A 14373-nucleotide genomic window follows, 5' to 3' on the forward strand; every position below is an offset into this window, starting at 1 on the left:
TTTTGTATAGAGACGATAGTGGCTCTTCAAAGTATTAAAGTCTATGCCTTATCCTATACCTTTTTTATTATATTTTACCTCACCGAGAGCCTACACCTTGTTTCTCCAGTAAGTTCTTCCATACCAAGAAGTATTCTTAACTTATTGCCTTCAGTCAGAGAAAAATTAAGAGATGCTCCCAGTTAAATTTTGAAGTCGTGCACATATCCTCTGAGAAGATGTCATGAACCTAATGCATTGCACTTCTCCCCTTGTCTTGCAACTCTTCTTTCATCGGTGGGCGAAAAACTAAGATTCCTTCCAATTTCTCGGTAGTTGGATATTAAGCAGAATAGTTCGAAACCATGCAAACGTCACTTTGGGAGTTTTCCAGCCCTTTCTAAAACGACTTTTTCAGTCGTCCAGAATTCTCGATGTTGTTTAGTGTGAACCTAAGTCCTTTAAGGGAGCCTTGAAACCTATTTGTCTTTCTATGTTCAAAGGCATTCGCTGATTCCATTCTAAATTTCTGCACCTGGCATATAAAGCGTCTTTCAAACAGGACGCCTAGATATTAGTAGTGAATAATTCATAGTTGGTAGCTCTTTTTTCATGGCATCTTTGACATTTTCAAGTAGGCAGATGTACAAATTCGTTAATAGAACGATAGAACAATTCGTTAAAATTTTTGAAGCTCATTATGAAAAGTGTGGATCTTTAAGACCAACAAATCGCAAAATTCGTGGAATTTTTGGTGCAAATTATCATCCAAATGAATCGACATTTCAAAGGTTGGTGAAAAAGTTAAAGAAACTAGTTCTTTTGAGGATAAAAAAAGGACTGACAGACCAGACTGGGGTTTTTGAGAAGTAAAGTAGATATGAATAACCCAACAACAATCGCTGTACTAAAACACAATAATTGAATCGAGATTACTGAGCTTAATGCGACAATGTGTGAGCGAGTCCCTGAAAATTTCATATGTCAACCTGTAGCCCTGCGCACGATGGGCATTTAAATGATGCAGTTTTTCTCAGATAATTGTTAAGAGTCGCATTTTGAATAAAATAGGGAAACCTGAAAGAATCCAAATTTTTGCATATTTGATTTTGAAACAAAATCTATACGCGTCTTTTAAAAGGCCCTTTACTTAGGTAAATATATATATTAGCACGGCGAGGATAAACGCTTTGTTATAGGTTCAAAAGTTGTACGATTCGAATGTTATCATTCTCTCCAATAAGTTTTCGTCTTAATTAATGATACTGAATAAATCAGTTCAAAAATTTGGTTGTTCAAGCGCAAAAATTTAGGCACTATTTTGGCACGCATTGACATTATGCCGACATCACAAAAAGCAACTCGAATACAGTTTTAGACAATTCTGATTTGTTTATAGCGCCGAGAGGTGCTGTATTTTCGCAGAGAAGACTTCAAGCTAAACAACTGGCAGTCGCTGGCGTACTTTTATAGCAGCGTTAGTCACGTTATTCACGTAACACACCTCTTGGATGTTCAAATCATATGCATAACCATAACTATAGAAGTTAATCGAAATGGTAAAAACTCAATTTAAATACCACTCCGAATTCTCTTTAATGCCTTTTGGTTTTGTACCTCTTTTACTTACCCCTCCTCTAGCACGAAGCCTTTGGATGCAAAATCAATTAACTACACAAAAGACTGTCGTCATAACAGCAACACAAATAATCCTGTATTCGGCGCCATTTGAAGTGCTTCAATTGGCTTTTGTACTTTTCTGCCGTCTTACTGCCAATTATTTGGGTATTTACGAGTGAACGGCATAAACTTTACCACACCATAAAGATGCTAGATGATAAAGAGAGGAGTAAATTCCCTCAAATATTTCTTACAAAAAAATGTAAATACCTTATTAGAAATTTTTTCTCAATTTGATAAATAAACTGGTCATGAAACCTTACTAATTGCCCAGAAAAATGTGTTCGGTGGGCTTGTTAGCCATTTCAAACTTTATTCTATTTCTCTATTTTGGCAATCAGCGCTGCTGATGAATGCCAAAGGTTGAATTTATTCACTCATGAAGAAACTACACAAGTTTTCTCTCATTCATATCCATCGCAGTGGAATATGAAGATATGAAGACTAATATTGGCATACATTTCATTATCAAGCATCAACGGAAAAGCGTGCATTTTCGTCCACAACCTCTTAGCACTTGTGCTTGCTGACTGCAATGGATACTTACAAATGCGCATACATACATATAAATGACCCGCAATGTCATGCTTTAGCCACTAATCAACCCACTTACAAGCCACTGGTCGGCCAACTTTTACTGCATAAAATGCCCCAGCTACCCATTTTCCCCCATTCTTCCGTTGCTTTTTTCAAATATTTGTCTGTTGTCTCATAATTCAAATATCTGCCATTTTTCTCTGCCACTCACTCACTCACTCACTTCCTCACTACTCCGCTTTCTTGTTAATGTTCCTGTTTTCGTATTTCAGTAGTTCGTTTGCCATGTCCTGACAGCTTTCGCATATTTCCTATTTTCAGCATTTCACCCCGCAACTTTTTTTTGGCAACTTTTATGGGCATTTTTTCTCCATATCTATAAAATTCCTTGCATATAAATGTGTGTGTGCGTGTGTTTAGTTGCCCTTTAACGCCAGCCAGTTAGTCTGACGCCAATAATATTTCGTATCTCCACTAAATATCTTTGAATGATTGTTATGTTATTCTCGCAGTTTCGTTTGTGTCGTAACAGTAAAAATTTTGCAGACTTTCAGGCGTCCAATAGATTAAAAGCTGTGGCGCCAGCGACTTAAAGCCACATTGGTATCCGTTGTAAGGTTGTCTGTGAAACGAATGGCATGGCTAGATTTGAGGCGCTGCACAAAACTAACTGGTGAAGGATGATATTATAGTTTTTTGGAGATGCGGGTACAAATAGTTTGTGGTATGACACATTCACACATAAAAGCATGTGTAGTTTTTATACGTAGAAATCGGACATAGCTTTGAAAATTTTTGGAAACTACGTAGAGGAAAAGTCTCGTCCTTGACTTTTATTCACTTTACATTTAAATGTAGGAAAGTTTAATATTGAAAAAAGTGTTTATGAATAGGATAGACTAGTAAAAAAATACTGGCTAGCACTATTCTTGTAGATTAGGCTAGGTTAAGTAGAGTTAAAAAGACGTAGTTCAAACGGCAGCCACATGGGCTCCTTGTAATATCTAGAAAAGATTTCCCAAATCCCAATCTCAACCCTCTTCCTAATTTTACGCGCCAAAACCCATCTTCGTCGATTCGATGACGCCTATTTTAATATGATTTGCAATGCACCCGATGTAAAATGATTTCAATTTATTTTTTGTATACATTAGTTGATTTTTTTATGTTTTGTATACATTTTCTAACTTACAGATTAAATAAACAAATAAACCCTTTTTTCGGCCAAATTGAACTTAAAAATCTGCATCATGGTTTCAACGAGGCATTTAAACCATCCCAATTTTTGATGAAACCAATTAGCGCCTACAATAAGACTGCGACAAGTTTGTTCAGCTCTTCTTAGAAATAGGCAGGAATGTGCTGCGGGAGACTCGCACAGAAAGTAATATCTCCCTGGTCTTTGCGGCTCTGCATGATTAGCACCGAACCTGGCGGTCTTATGTTTGACCATTTGTACTTTGCTCAGTTAGCATTTACATGAGTAATTGTGTATTCGTTTTTGGGAGCCTGAGGGAATTCCGCTGCTACTCCTTTTAGTCGCTTGTGCATACAGGAAATCCAAATACACTTACTACTGTGGGCAAAAAGTAAGGTGAATTTGGTTGTACAGTGAAAAATCTTTATTTATTCTTATAAATCAATTCAAAATAATCCCCTCTCGATAAAATACACTTACGCCAACGATTTTTCCAATCCCCGAAAAATGCCAAATAGTCCATTTCCGGTATAGCCATCAGCACCTTCTTCGATTCAGCTTTTATCTCCTCAATCGACTCGAAACGCGTTCCCCAGAGTGGTCTCTTGAGTTTTGGGAATAACCAGAAGTCACACGGAGCCAAATCAGGCGAATATGGTGGTTGCGGAACGATATGCGAGGTTTTTAGGCGAAATGGTCACAAAGAACGAGTGCAGTGTGAGACGGTGCATTATCGTGGTGCAAAAACCAAGAGTTGTTGGCCCATAATTCTGGTCTTTTTAGACGAATTGCTTCACGTAAACGACGCATAACGCTCAAATAATATTCCTTATTAACAGTTTGGCCAGGTGAAAGGAATTCATGGTGCACCACACCACGAAAATCGAAAAAAACTGTCATCATGACCTTTATTTTTGAACGACTTTGACGTGCTCTTTTCGGTCTGGCCTCGGCTTTAGCACGATATTCGCTCGATTGATCGGTTGTTTCAGGGTCGTAAGAATAAATCCAAGTCTCATCTCCCGTAATGATGCATTTGAGCTTGTCCTGCTAGTCTGAAAGCATTGTTTCACACACATCAACGCGACGACTTTTTTCCAAGAGATTGAGAGTTTTCGGTACCAAACGAGATTTGACTTTTCGTAGGCCCAAATGGTCTTTCAAAATGGTTTTCACAGATCCCTCTGATATTCCGATCACATCAGTAAGGTCTTTAATAGTCAACCGACGATGTTTGAGCACTAACTCCTTCACTTTATTGACGTATTGGTCATCTGTTGACGTCGATGGTCGTCCGGAGCGCTCCAAGTCATCAACACGTTTTCGACCCTCTTTGAAGTCTTTGTACCACTTATAAACACTGTTCTGCGACATGGTCGAATCACCAAATGCCTTCTGCAACATACTAAACGTTACCGCAGCCGAAATTTCATTCCGCAAACAAAATTTGATGGCACTTCTCTGCTCAATCAAATCAGACATTGTAAAAATCGAAAAATGCACTCTTGGTCGTTTGGTAAACACAAGCGTAAATATATTACTGATAATGACATTTACATGAAAGTTGGCCCAGATGTTATTAACAGTGCTGCCAACTCATGAAAAAAATAACTAGAGCGAAATTTTAATCCCGCGAAGTTTGACAAATAAATTCACCTTACTTTTACACTTATTATTACTGTTACACTTATTTCTTTTTTGATAAATATGTAGGAATTGTTATTGATTTCTTGACTATGATATAAAGGTTCTTGGTATTAAAAGGCAGTTGAATTTTCATATTTTTCAATATATTTCGATAAATATTGAAAATAGACAAAAATGTCGTTTGTAGGAGTGTTTCACACATATGTAAATAGCTTCACAATGTTAGTATACAATTTTTTTTTTTTTTTTTTTAATATGAACACAATCGAAGTTCTTTGCAACTATGTCAGAATTTTACTCATTTGAAAGAATTTTGAAGGACATGTGGTATATATATATAATATATATCCATATAAACATTTGATTGTCTTTATATGAGGCAACTTTCCTTCATGGTCCGAAATAAAAATTTCAAAAAAAATATTCTCCATACAACTTTCGATCGTCCCTAATGTACACCATAGCATTGGATAGCACTTCTTTGCTGCCAGCAGAGCATCATATGCTAGATATATGTTTGAATTTAGCCCTTTGGCACCGGCTTGCATGCTTTTTCTGCTATCTACTTAATGGAAACGTGGATATTTGAACAAAGATATGCCTTTTTTTTTTAACCACACCTTCATTAGCGTCGCATCGGCGTATCGGACGCATTTCGTTTTCCAGCTTTATATAGGCTGGAGCTCGCTGCCACAATAAGCTCATCACTAGAGGCTTCATTAATAATGGAAGAAACTTGTGTTTTGGATATGCAATGTGTGAACTCCTTTTCCTTTCCAGCAGGACTATTTGTCGAATCAACTATCAGAAGAGGGCTATCTAACCACTTCCTGGTTTTTCCTCAAATTGTTGACGAATTTTATGGCTACTTTTCCACTTCTCTACTAATTTGCCATTGAATTTTCTTAATCTCTTACCTATATTTCGTTATTAGCAAATGCATATAAATGACTCCATGGTAAACCATTTTTTTAGCGAATTTCCTCATCGTGCCATTAAACAAATAAGTCTCGTTTGATAGCCGACATTTCGAACTTCGTAAGTTCCAATCTCCTAAAGACTCGCATTTCGTTATTTTTCAAGATTATTAACAGTGTTAACTTTGGCTACAATTTATAATTAATAATATACACACATATCACAAAATCGTATTTTTTTAGTTATTTCATACCTTTAGGTTTACTATAACACTTTGATTAAACCGAATTTGAATTTGCTTACTAATGTAGTGAGGTTAAGTATGCAGTGCAAAAAGGCGAGAAAGTTTTGGTCTGCACTTGTAATGTTTTTTTGCGAATGTTCAAAGCAAAAAAAATAGATAGTGGAATTCCATGTAGTGGATTATTGGTTAATAAAGACAAACAATTTTAGCGGTATTTTATAACTTTAAACTTTAATAAAATTTCCTAAGATCGCTCCTTTCGACCACTGTGCGTCTCGAAACTCGCCTTAGCCAACGAACAAACTTTACAACTTCTCTTTATTCGAACAGACTTGATCATATGTAGTCATCATCCAACCTATACATGAGGCTAGGCATGTTGAAAAGCTTAGAAATTGCAGTTTTTAATTGAAGAGAGGGGATTTTACTGCCACCCATATAAAATACTTCCGAACTTGTGCGTTATATGAAAGAAAATGCTCAACATCGTATACCAAAACAAAAAATTACCAAACCATCATCAATATTATCAAATCGATTTGGATCGACTTCAAGATTACACCCTTTGCACTAGAATTGAATGGAATGGGAATTGAAAACTGCGTACCCAGAAGGTTTCGAAAGATTCTGAAAATTTTGATTACAATTTTTTGAAATCTTTTTAAATATGTTAAAAAAATTTTTGGATTTCGTACAAACTTTGATGTTTTTGTTATATTATGAACTACATATACTATTTTAAAAAATTTAGCTGAAAAATACTGTAAATTATTGCATGGTAAAATGGTAAAGTAACTTAATTATGTAAACACAAGTGCATGAATATATTAATTATATTTGAAAAATTCCAACTCCCCTGAAACATTCATCATATATCTGCATAGATATAAATATAAACGAAAAACGCTCCTCACATTCACACTCCTGCTAAGTCACAAAGTATGCTATGCTTCATACCAACAAAGGAATATAAAGACGCACATTAAGAAACCATTAAGATGAAAGTGTTGTGTTGTAGTGAATGAGTAAAGCAATTTCAATTACAATACCAATACGTGAATGAAAGAGCCAGCGCCGGTACGTAGAGGACAACAATAAAAGTAGCTTTAGGCTTGGCATACTCGTAGAATTTTCGTAGCTATCAATTGCCGCCACGCTGCCAAGAACGCACTTGAAGATCTACAACAGAAGCAGAAGACGGTCGCACGAAGCAAACACTTGACGCTGCGTTACTAAGATGTGATTGTGAGCGTGAAAAGTGAGTGAAAATGAAAGAAAGTGCCAACAACAATAGCAAATTCAATCCACATTTAAATGAATCGAATGGTTGCTTACTTTTATTCTAATTTTAATTTCACATTCAATGCAGGTCGATTTGTTGTGCGGCGTTTAGGCGTACGAACCATAGGCGAAACACAGCTGTGCACGCGTACGAAAGTTCAATATGAATTTATGGTGTCGGTAGCAGTGCGTGAAAGCGCGGAAAAGTCTTCACGCGCTTTGCTGGAACAATGGTCTTGTCTGACAGACACTTGTGCGCATCTTCTTGCGGCGGCCTCCTTGTTGAGTGGCGGCTGTCAGGATGCTGATGTAAGAGTAGCTATGCGGCTTCACTCTTTTCACTTACTTTCGCCTTTTCTGTTTTTGATATGAATAACATTTCCACGCTTTGCACACTTTTCAATTTCATTTTCTTTTGTTTGCAATTGAGTGGCTGAAAATACTCAATGTCTGCTTTGTGCTTTTGATTCTAGCAACGCCACTTCTCTTCACTCCTACACTCAAAATGGGTACTTGGTGTATCGTTAATAGCCGCAATTACGCTGCATCAAGTTAAATTGTGGTGAATAGTGAATTATTGAAATTTTGTACATTGTTACATCACTTCTATACCTCCCAGCACAATTCTCTGCATTCGCTACTGCAAATTCCTTGAAACCATAAAAATCACCTCGTCACCTGCATCGCTCTTTTACTAAATTACAACTCATACAAATTCACCTTTATTTAATATTTTTCGAATTCCATCTCAAACTGCTCAATCACTTCTGTGAAAGCTCAATAGATCTCGTTGCACTAAATTACATTCCTATTACTTCCCTCTTCCCGCTCCATACTTCATAAACTCGTACTCGCCAGCGCAGCTTTTGTTACCTAGCAAATAAACTTCTGCTCATAAAACTCGCACTTCATAACCATTTCCGACTCTCCTCTGGTCGCACGTGCATGGAACGTGTCCGGAATTCCGGCTCCACAAGTGCGAGACATCAGCCCTTCCTGGTGACGCGTTTCGCCTGGCATAGCCCGCATGCCAGTGCGTTCAATGTCACACATTTGGAATTTTTACATTCACAGCTCGATTATTTTCTTGCTTTATTGCTGTGCCCTCAGTTCGTTCTTCGCTTTAAGAAAGTTGTCACCCAAGAGTGAGTTATTATTATTGGTATGTCAATAATTTTACAACTTTCCGGCGACATGCATGAATTGTTGCATTTCAGTTCATATTTTATTTAGTTCAATATTTGTAACGGATTCATTTTGAATACCTCAACCTGTAATTATCCTGAAAGATCTTTTTTTAGTATTCCGATGCTCCTGTCAATTCCTATATGGAAAATCGCTCACTGATTCCGAGAATCGAGTACATTTTATATATGTATATACGTGAGTAGCCTTTAATATATCACACTACGTGTGATGAGCTGTAATGCGACACTTTTATCGAAAAGTTTGATTCTTTTTAGCATAAACTTACATAATACATTTTCACCTATGAGCTTTGTTTGTTTTCTTTCCAGTGAGTTGAAAAATTCATCTCGCCCAAAAGATGGAATTAATTCATTAAAATTTTCATGCGATGATTTCTTAAGATTTTCCGAATTTTTCGAATTGATCAACTTACTTCAACTTATGGCGTTAAGGCACCTCACTTAAGCAATGTGAAAAGCCACTACAAGTTTCAGTGTGGCCATCGATCCTTGTCGTCATGTGGCATATCGCGAGATGCAGGCATCCTTGGAATTAGTGAGTCCAACGCACAGTCAATATTGCATGAGTGTTTGATCGTCAATAAGATTTTTTTTTCGTTGGATACCGCATAATTTGGTAATTACACAAAAAGGACCCGTGTCGATTGATGTAAAGAAATGTTGAATTCAGCCGCAGACACAAAACCGTAAACTGCAGTGTGGCTACTCCAACACGAGTTTAATCCATCAAAAGAAGAACTTTTCGCAGAATTAAGGAAAACCAAGCGCGGAAGACGAAAGATCCTTCACAAAGACAATGCGAACTCTTGCGTATCGGAACACACAATAAAGTTTTTTAGCACTCAAAAAAGTGAATTACTACGTCATCCGTCATACAGCCCTGATTGAGCGCCTAATGATTTCTTTTTGTTCCCAAACACCAAACATGTCAACGCCTGAAAGTCAAAGGTCAACGTGTTCCAACACCTGAAGAAGCAGTTAGAGCCTTCAAATCGCTCGTTTTGGAGGTATCCACTTCTGAGTGTCAAAAATGTTTGTAAAATTGTTTTAAGAAAATGCAGACGTGTATTGGGTATTTGGCCGAGCTTCTCCTCCAACTTAGGGGGTGCGTCTTGATGTTTTCCTACAAATCGAAAAACCTGCAGTTTTATGCCGCCCCCGAACAGGAGATGCTTTTTTTATGAGGAGCTTTTCTTGGCAGTCACCCATTGGCAGCCGAGGGACGACAGCTTATAAGAAAACCTTTTGCTATCGTTTGGTGTTTCATGCCCGGGGTGGACAAATTTTCGAGATATGTATTTTCTTTTGTTATTTATTAGAAAAGTCATTATGATAACTTACTGATTGCTTATCAGACAGAGTATTATCTTTTATATGACAAAGAAGGTTTGCTCCTGCTGTCAAAGTTTCTGGCCAGATCAGCTTCAAAAGCACCACCTGTGCAGAAGTAAGCAAGTTTTTCTGCTTTCTATTCCAGCAAAGGCTCTGTGAGGCCTTCTTAGATTTCGCTGTCAACTTTAGTTCAACTGTAATGCAACTAAGCTTAGAGACCTTAAGAGAACTTAGATTTGAGCACTCAAAAATTGTAGATGTTATTTCAATATCTTCAACTACAATCACACAGGTTCTCGACTTAGTCTCTTAGCCCAGAACTATGTGTATACACATCTAAGTTTAAATGGAGTTTTCCGCAATTGAAGTATGGGTTGGCAATTGTTTTTTAGAAGGCCCTGAAAAGCCCTCTTGCGCCTACGGGGAACTCATTATAATGCTACATTGTGGTGGGATTATTCTCCGAATCCGATGGATTATTCTCTTTGGGCCATTTTGGAGAGCAAGATTCACCAGTCTCCAAGCGCATGAAAGAAATAGCTTCTATAGCAGGATGGTACTTAAACGATAGTAATATGTATCATTACGCTATGGGAGGAATAGAAACTGTTTTCCAAAAGGAAATTTTTGCCATTCTGAAAGTAGCAGAATGAATAATGGAGAGAAAAGGAACGGGAAACAGATTGGAGTATTTAGTGAAAGTCAGGCTGCACTAAAGGCTCTGGAGAACGCGAAGCAAACCTCAAAGCTTGTTGAAGAATGTAAGAATATGTTTAATTCTGTTGCAACATAGAATAAGCTCGTACTTATATGGGTTCCAGGACACTGCGGTGTTCAATAAAATGAAATTGCCGATGAGTTAACCAACTGGGAAATCGGTAGAGACGGCTCTACATAACCTTATCTACACGGCAGAGAGTTCACTAAACAAACAGGAATTTACTTTAGCCGCTTTCCTTGATATTGAAGGGGCCTTTAACAATGTCGAAGGGGGGGCAATTACTGCAGCACTCACTGATCTTGGGGTAGAACCGGGCTTGGTAGGCTTCATTGGCAAAATGCAAAATAGCAGAATCATTGAAGCGGAACTAGGAGAATCGGTGCTCAGGAGATTGGTAAGTAGAGGTACACCGCAAGGCGGAGTCCTCTCACCGTTTCTATGGAACGCAGTTGTAAATAAACTTCTGTTAATACTGGAATCGGTGGGCTGTAAGGTGATAGCTTACGCCGATGATGTTGTCATTTCTGTCTCTGGTAAATTTGTATCTACATTAAGAGACCTAATACAAAATGCTCTAGAAATACTTTCTAGGTGGGCAGGAAAGTGTGGTCTAGGAGTCAACCCAGACAAAACACAACTTATATTGTTCACTAGGAAACACAAAATCCCTCAACTAAGTCCAATTATGCTCAAGGGGGAAGCTCTTGTGATTTCGGAAGAAACCAAGTACTTGGGACTAATCATAGATAGGAAGCTGACTTGGAAGTCAAACATCTTAGAAAGAGTCAGGAAAGCGAACCTGTTATGCCTGTAAGAGAGCTTTAGGTAAGACCTGGGGAATTAAACCTAAGGTTGCTCATTGGCTCTACACTGCTGTCGTCAGACCCATTCTTCTATATGGAAATGTTGTCTGGTGATGTGCTATGCAGAAAAAAACCTATTCTAATTTATTGAATAAGGTGCAGAGATCAGCGGAATTAGCAATATGTGGCGTCATGAAAACCACGCCATCCATGGCCTTGGATATCATACTACATCTGCCACCCCTAGATCTCTTCTGCAAATACTTAGCGGCCTGCTCCGCTGTAAGGCTCAAAGCGAGCTCACAATGGAAGACTGTCACACAGGGACATTCGACCATCTTAGACTCCTACACGGATATACCCAGTGACTGCGATTATCATCCTCCCATTCTCTGCTTCGAAAGGAATTTCCTAATGAAAATCCCTTCTAGACTGGAATGGTTGGAAGAAGATCCAACACCCAACACACCCGTTAAGATCTACACGGACGGGTCTAAAATGGATACCGGTGTAGGATCAGGGTTATTTTGCGAAGAGCTTTCTATTAGTGAATCCTTTAAACTACCGGATCACTGTAGTGTTTTTCAAGCGGAAATAAACGCTATTCATGAAGCCTTAAAATGGTTAAAGATAAACAGAATATCATCAACGGATATCTGCATTCTATCAGACAGCCAAGCTGCCCTACGAGCCCTGGATGCATTCCAAACAACATCAAGGAGTGTCTTACGTTGTCGCCAATCTCTAAACGAGATGGCCAAACAATATCGTATAATCTTGTGCTGGGTTCCAGGCCACAGAGATATACCAGGGAACTGTAGGGCCGACCAACTTGCAAGAGAAGGTACCTGTTTGCCAGACATAAGTAATTTTATGGAGATACCTCTCGCAACTTGTAAGCTTCTCATTAAGGACGCACTAATCAATTCTGCAAATCAAAGATGGATTAGCGCTAACACTTGTGAAATTGCTAGGCAAACATGGCCAAGGCTAAATTTACGTCTGTCCAAGAGCATTATAAAACTGAATAGACTTCAAATCAGGACCTTAGTAGGGGCCCTCACAGGACATTGTCTCATAGGAAATCACGCAAGGAGATTAGGCGTTTACACGCATGATTTCTGTCGTAGCTGCAGAAATGAGGAGGAGTTGGAAACAATTCAACACCTTTTTTGCACATGCCCAGCTCTAGCCAGAAGCAGGAACCGATTTTTAAAATCCTACTTCTTAACGAATATAGATAATCTATACATTTTAGGTATCAACAACCTTTTACGCTTTGTCAAAAGCTCAGGATGGTTTAATATGGAGAGGGAAATGTAGCTCAGCCCCCGCGGCTTCACAACGGACCCATTTCGTGGTCTAAGTGGCATCGTTGTCTCTATGTGCGATGCGGCTGCCAAACCTAACCTAACCTAACCAACTGGGGATCCACGGTTACCCCATAGGAACCCGAGCCAATAATCGGAATCAGTTCTGCAGAAAGAAGGTTGCAAATTTTGATTCCGAGGTCATGAGAATGTGTCTCTAATACTCGTTCTCTCAAACTGGAGGATATTTCCAGATTTACCAAAGAATCTGGAAAAATCTCACAGGTCTAATTACCTCTATGTTTCTATTCTATCCTATCTTTTCCCTTCTGTTACTTCTCTCATTTTCCAGAGCTTTAAATGCAATGACCTTTTTGGCCTGAGTGTTTTAGGAATTACAAAATCAGCTTCTGGGTTCGTCTTTTTCAAATTTCAATTTCAGTTATTTCACAATAAAACAACACCAGTTTATTCCAAAACTTGGATCTCTATACTATTTTTTTTAATGCTAACAAAACAAATCGAACTTCTAATTACAGCCCATATCTAAAAGTTATTGCTTTTGATTTATGCAACCCACACTCTTTCCACTATCCAACCTCACTCTGCACAACCTTAAAAGTGATGAATGGCAGAAATTCGATGCAATAATAAACCGTAACAAATGAATCCATTTACCGCAAGCTCAAATAGCTTCACTGATTTGACTTCACCAAAAATGCAATTTGTTTGCCATTCGCTTGTTTCTTGGTCCCCCAACTACACGGTCTACGTCCAGTCACTGGTCCGTTAAATTAAATTTTGAACTTTATGTGGATTTTTTTTTGTTTGTTTTTATTGCAAACTCACCCACTAAAAGCGCTCGATGCCTTCTCCTTAAACGCTGTTAAGCCCTTCATGGTGATGAGGATGCTGCCCTGCTGCTGCTTCTACTTTCACTACTCTCTACTGGTTACTGTTGTTTGTTGTTGTTGTAGCTGCTGTGATTGCGCTTTTTGCTGGTGTTGATGCTGGTAAGCCGTTAAATTGTTGTTTTTGTTGTTGTTGTTTACGCTCACGTTATTTGTTGTTGAATAGATGATTATTGTTTTTGCACACTCTTGGTTGGTCGCGTTATGTTGCACGGATGGTTGGGAAAGTTGATTACCGCATCGTTGGTGGTCCAAGCCCTCCAATTGTTAAGGACTACACGGTTTTCTAGCTTCACTGGGAGAGTTTCAATTTTTATTTTATCACCTTTTCACACTAATTCCCGTACCAGCGTGCGTTAATTTCACAACACCATACTTGTGCGCCCAAAGTTATGCTACAATTTTCGATTTCAAAGCTGAACACAGCAAGGCGTTCACGCCCAGTTTTTACGCTAATTCGCTGTTTACGACCTCAATGCGTACGTTGCACATACACACATACATGCATATATTCACATAAGCATTAATTTTATTTCATTCCATTTCATTTGTAGGAATTCATAATTCCATTCGCTTTGCAGGTTTTCTGTTGTAATTTGTTGTT

General features: G+C 38.3%; 1 protein-coding gene across 1 annotated transcript in view; it reads right to left on the reverse strand.

Annotated features, from left to right (window-relative positions):
• LOC129248039 (vesicular glutamate transporter 1) overlaps positions 1-13779 on the reverse strand; it is a 35783-nt gene extending 22004 nt beyond the window's left edge. Inside the window, exon 1 of the mRNA XM_054887449.1 lies at positions 13708-13779. Within this exon, the coding sequence (XP_054743424.1) occupies positions 13708-13757 (50 nt within the window). The 5' untranslated portion in view covers positions 13758-13779. The remainder of the gene's footprint in view (positions 1-13707) is intronic.
• Positions 13780-14373: the final 594 nt, after the last annotated feature.

Source organism: Anastrepha obliqua, chromosome 5, assembly GCF_027943255.1.
Source record: "Anastrepha obliqua isolate idAnaObli1 chromosome 5, idAnaObli1_1.0, whole genome shotgun sequence".
NCBI lineage: Eukaryota > Metazoa > Arthropoda > Insecta > Diptera > Tephritidae > Anastrepha > Anastrepha obliqua.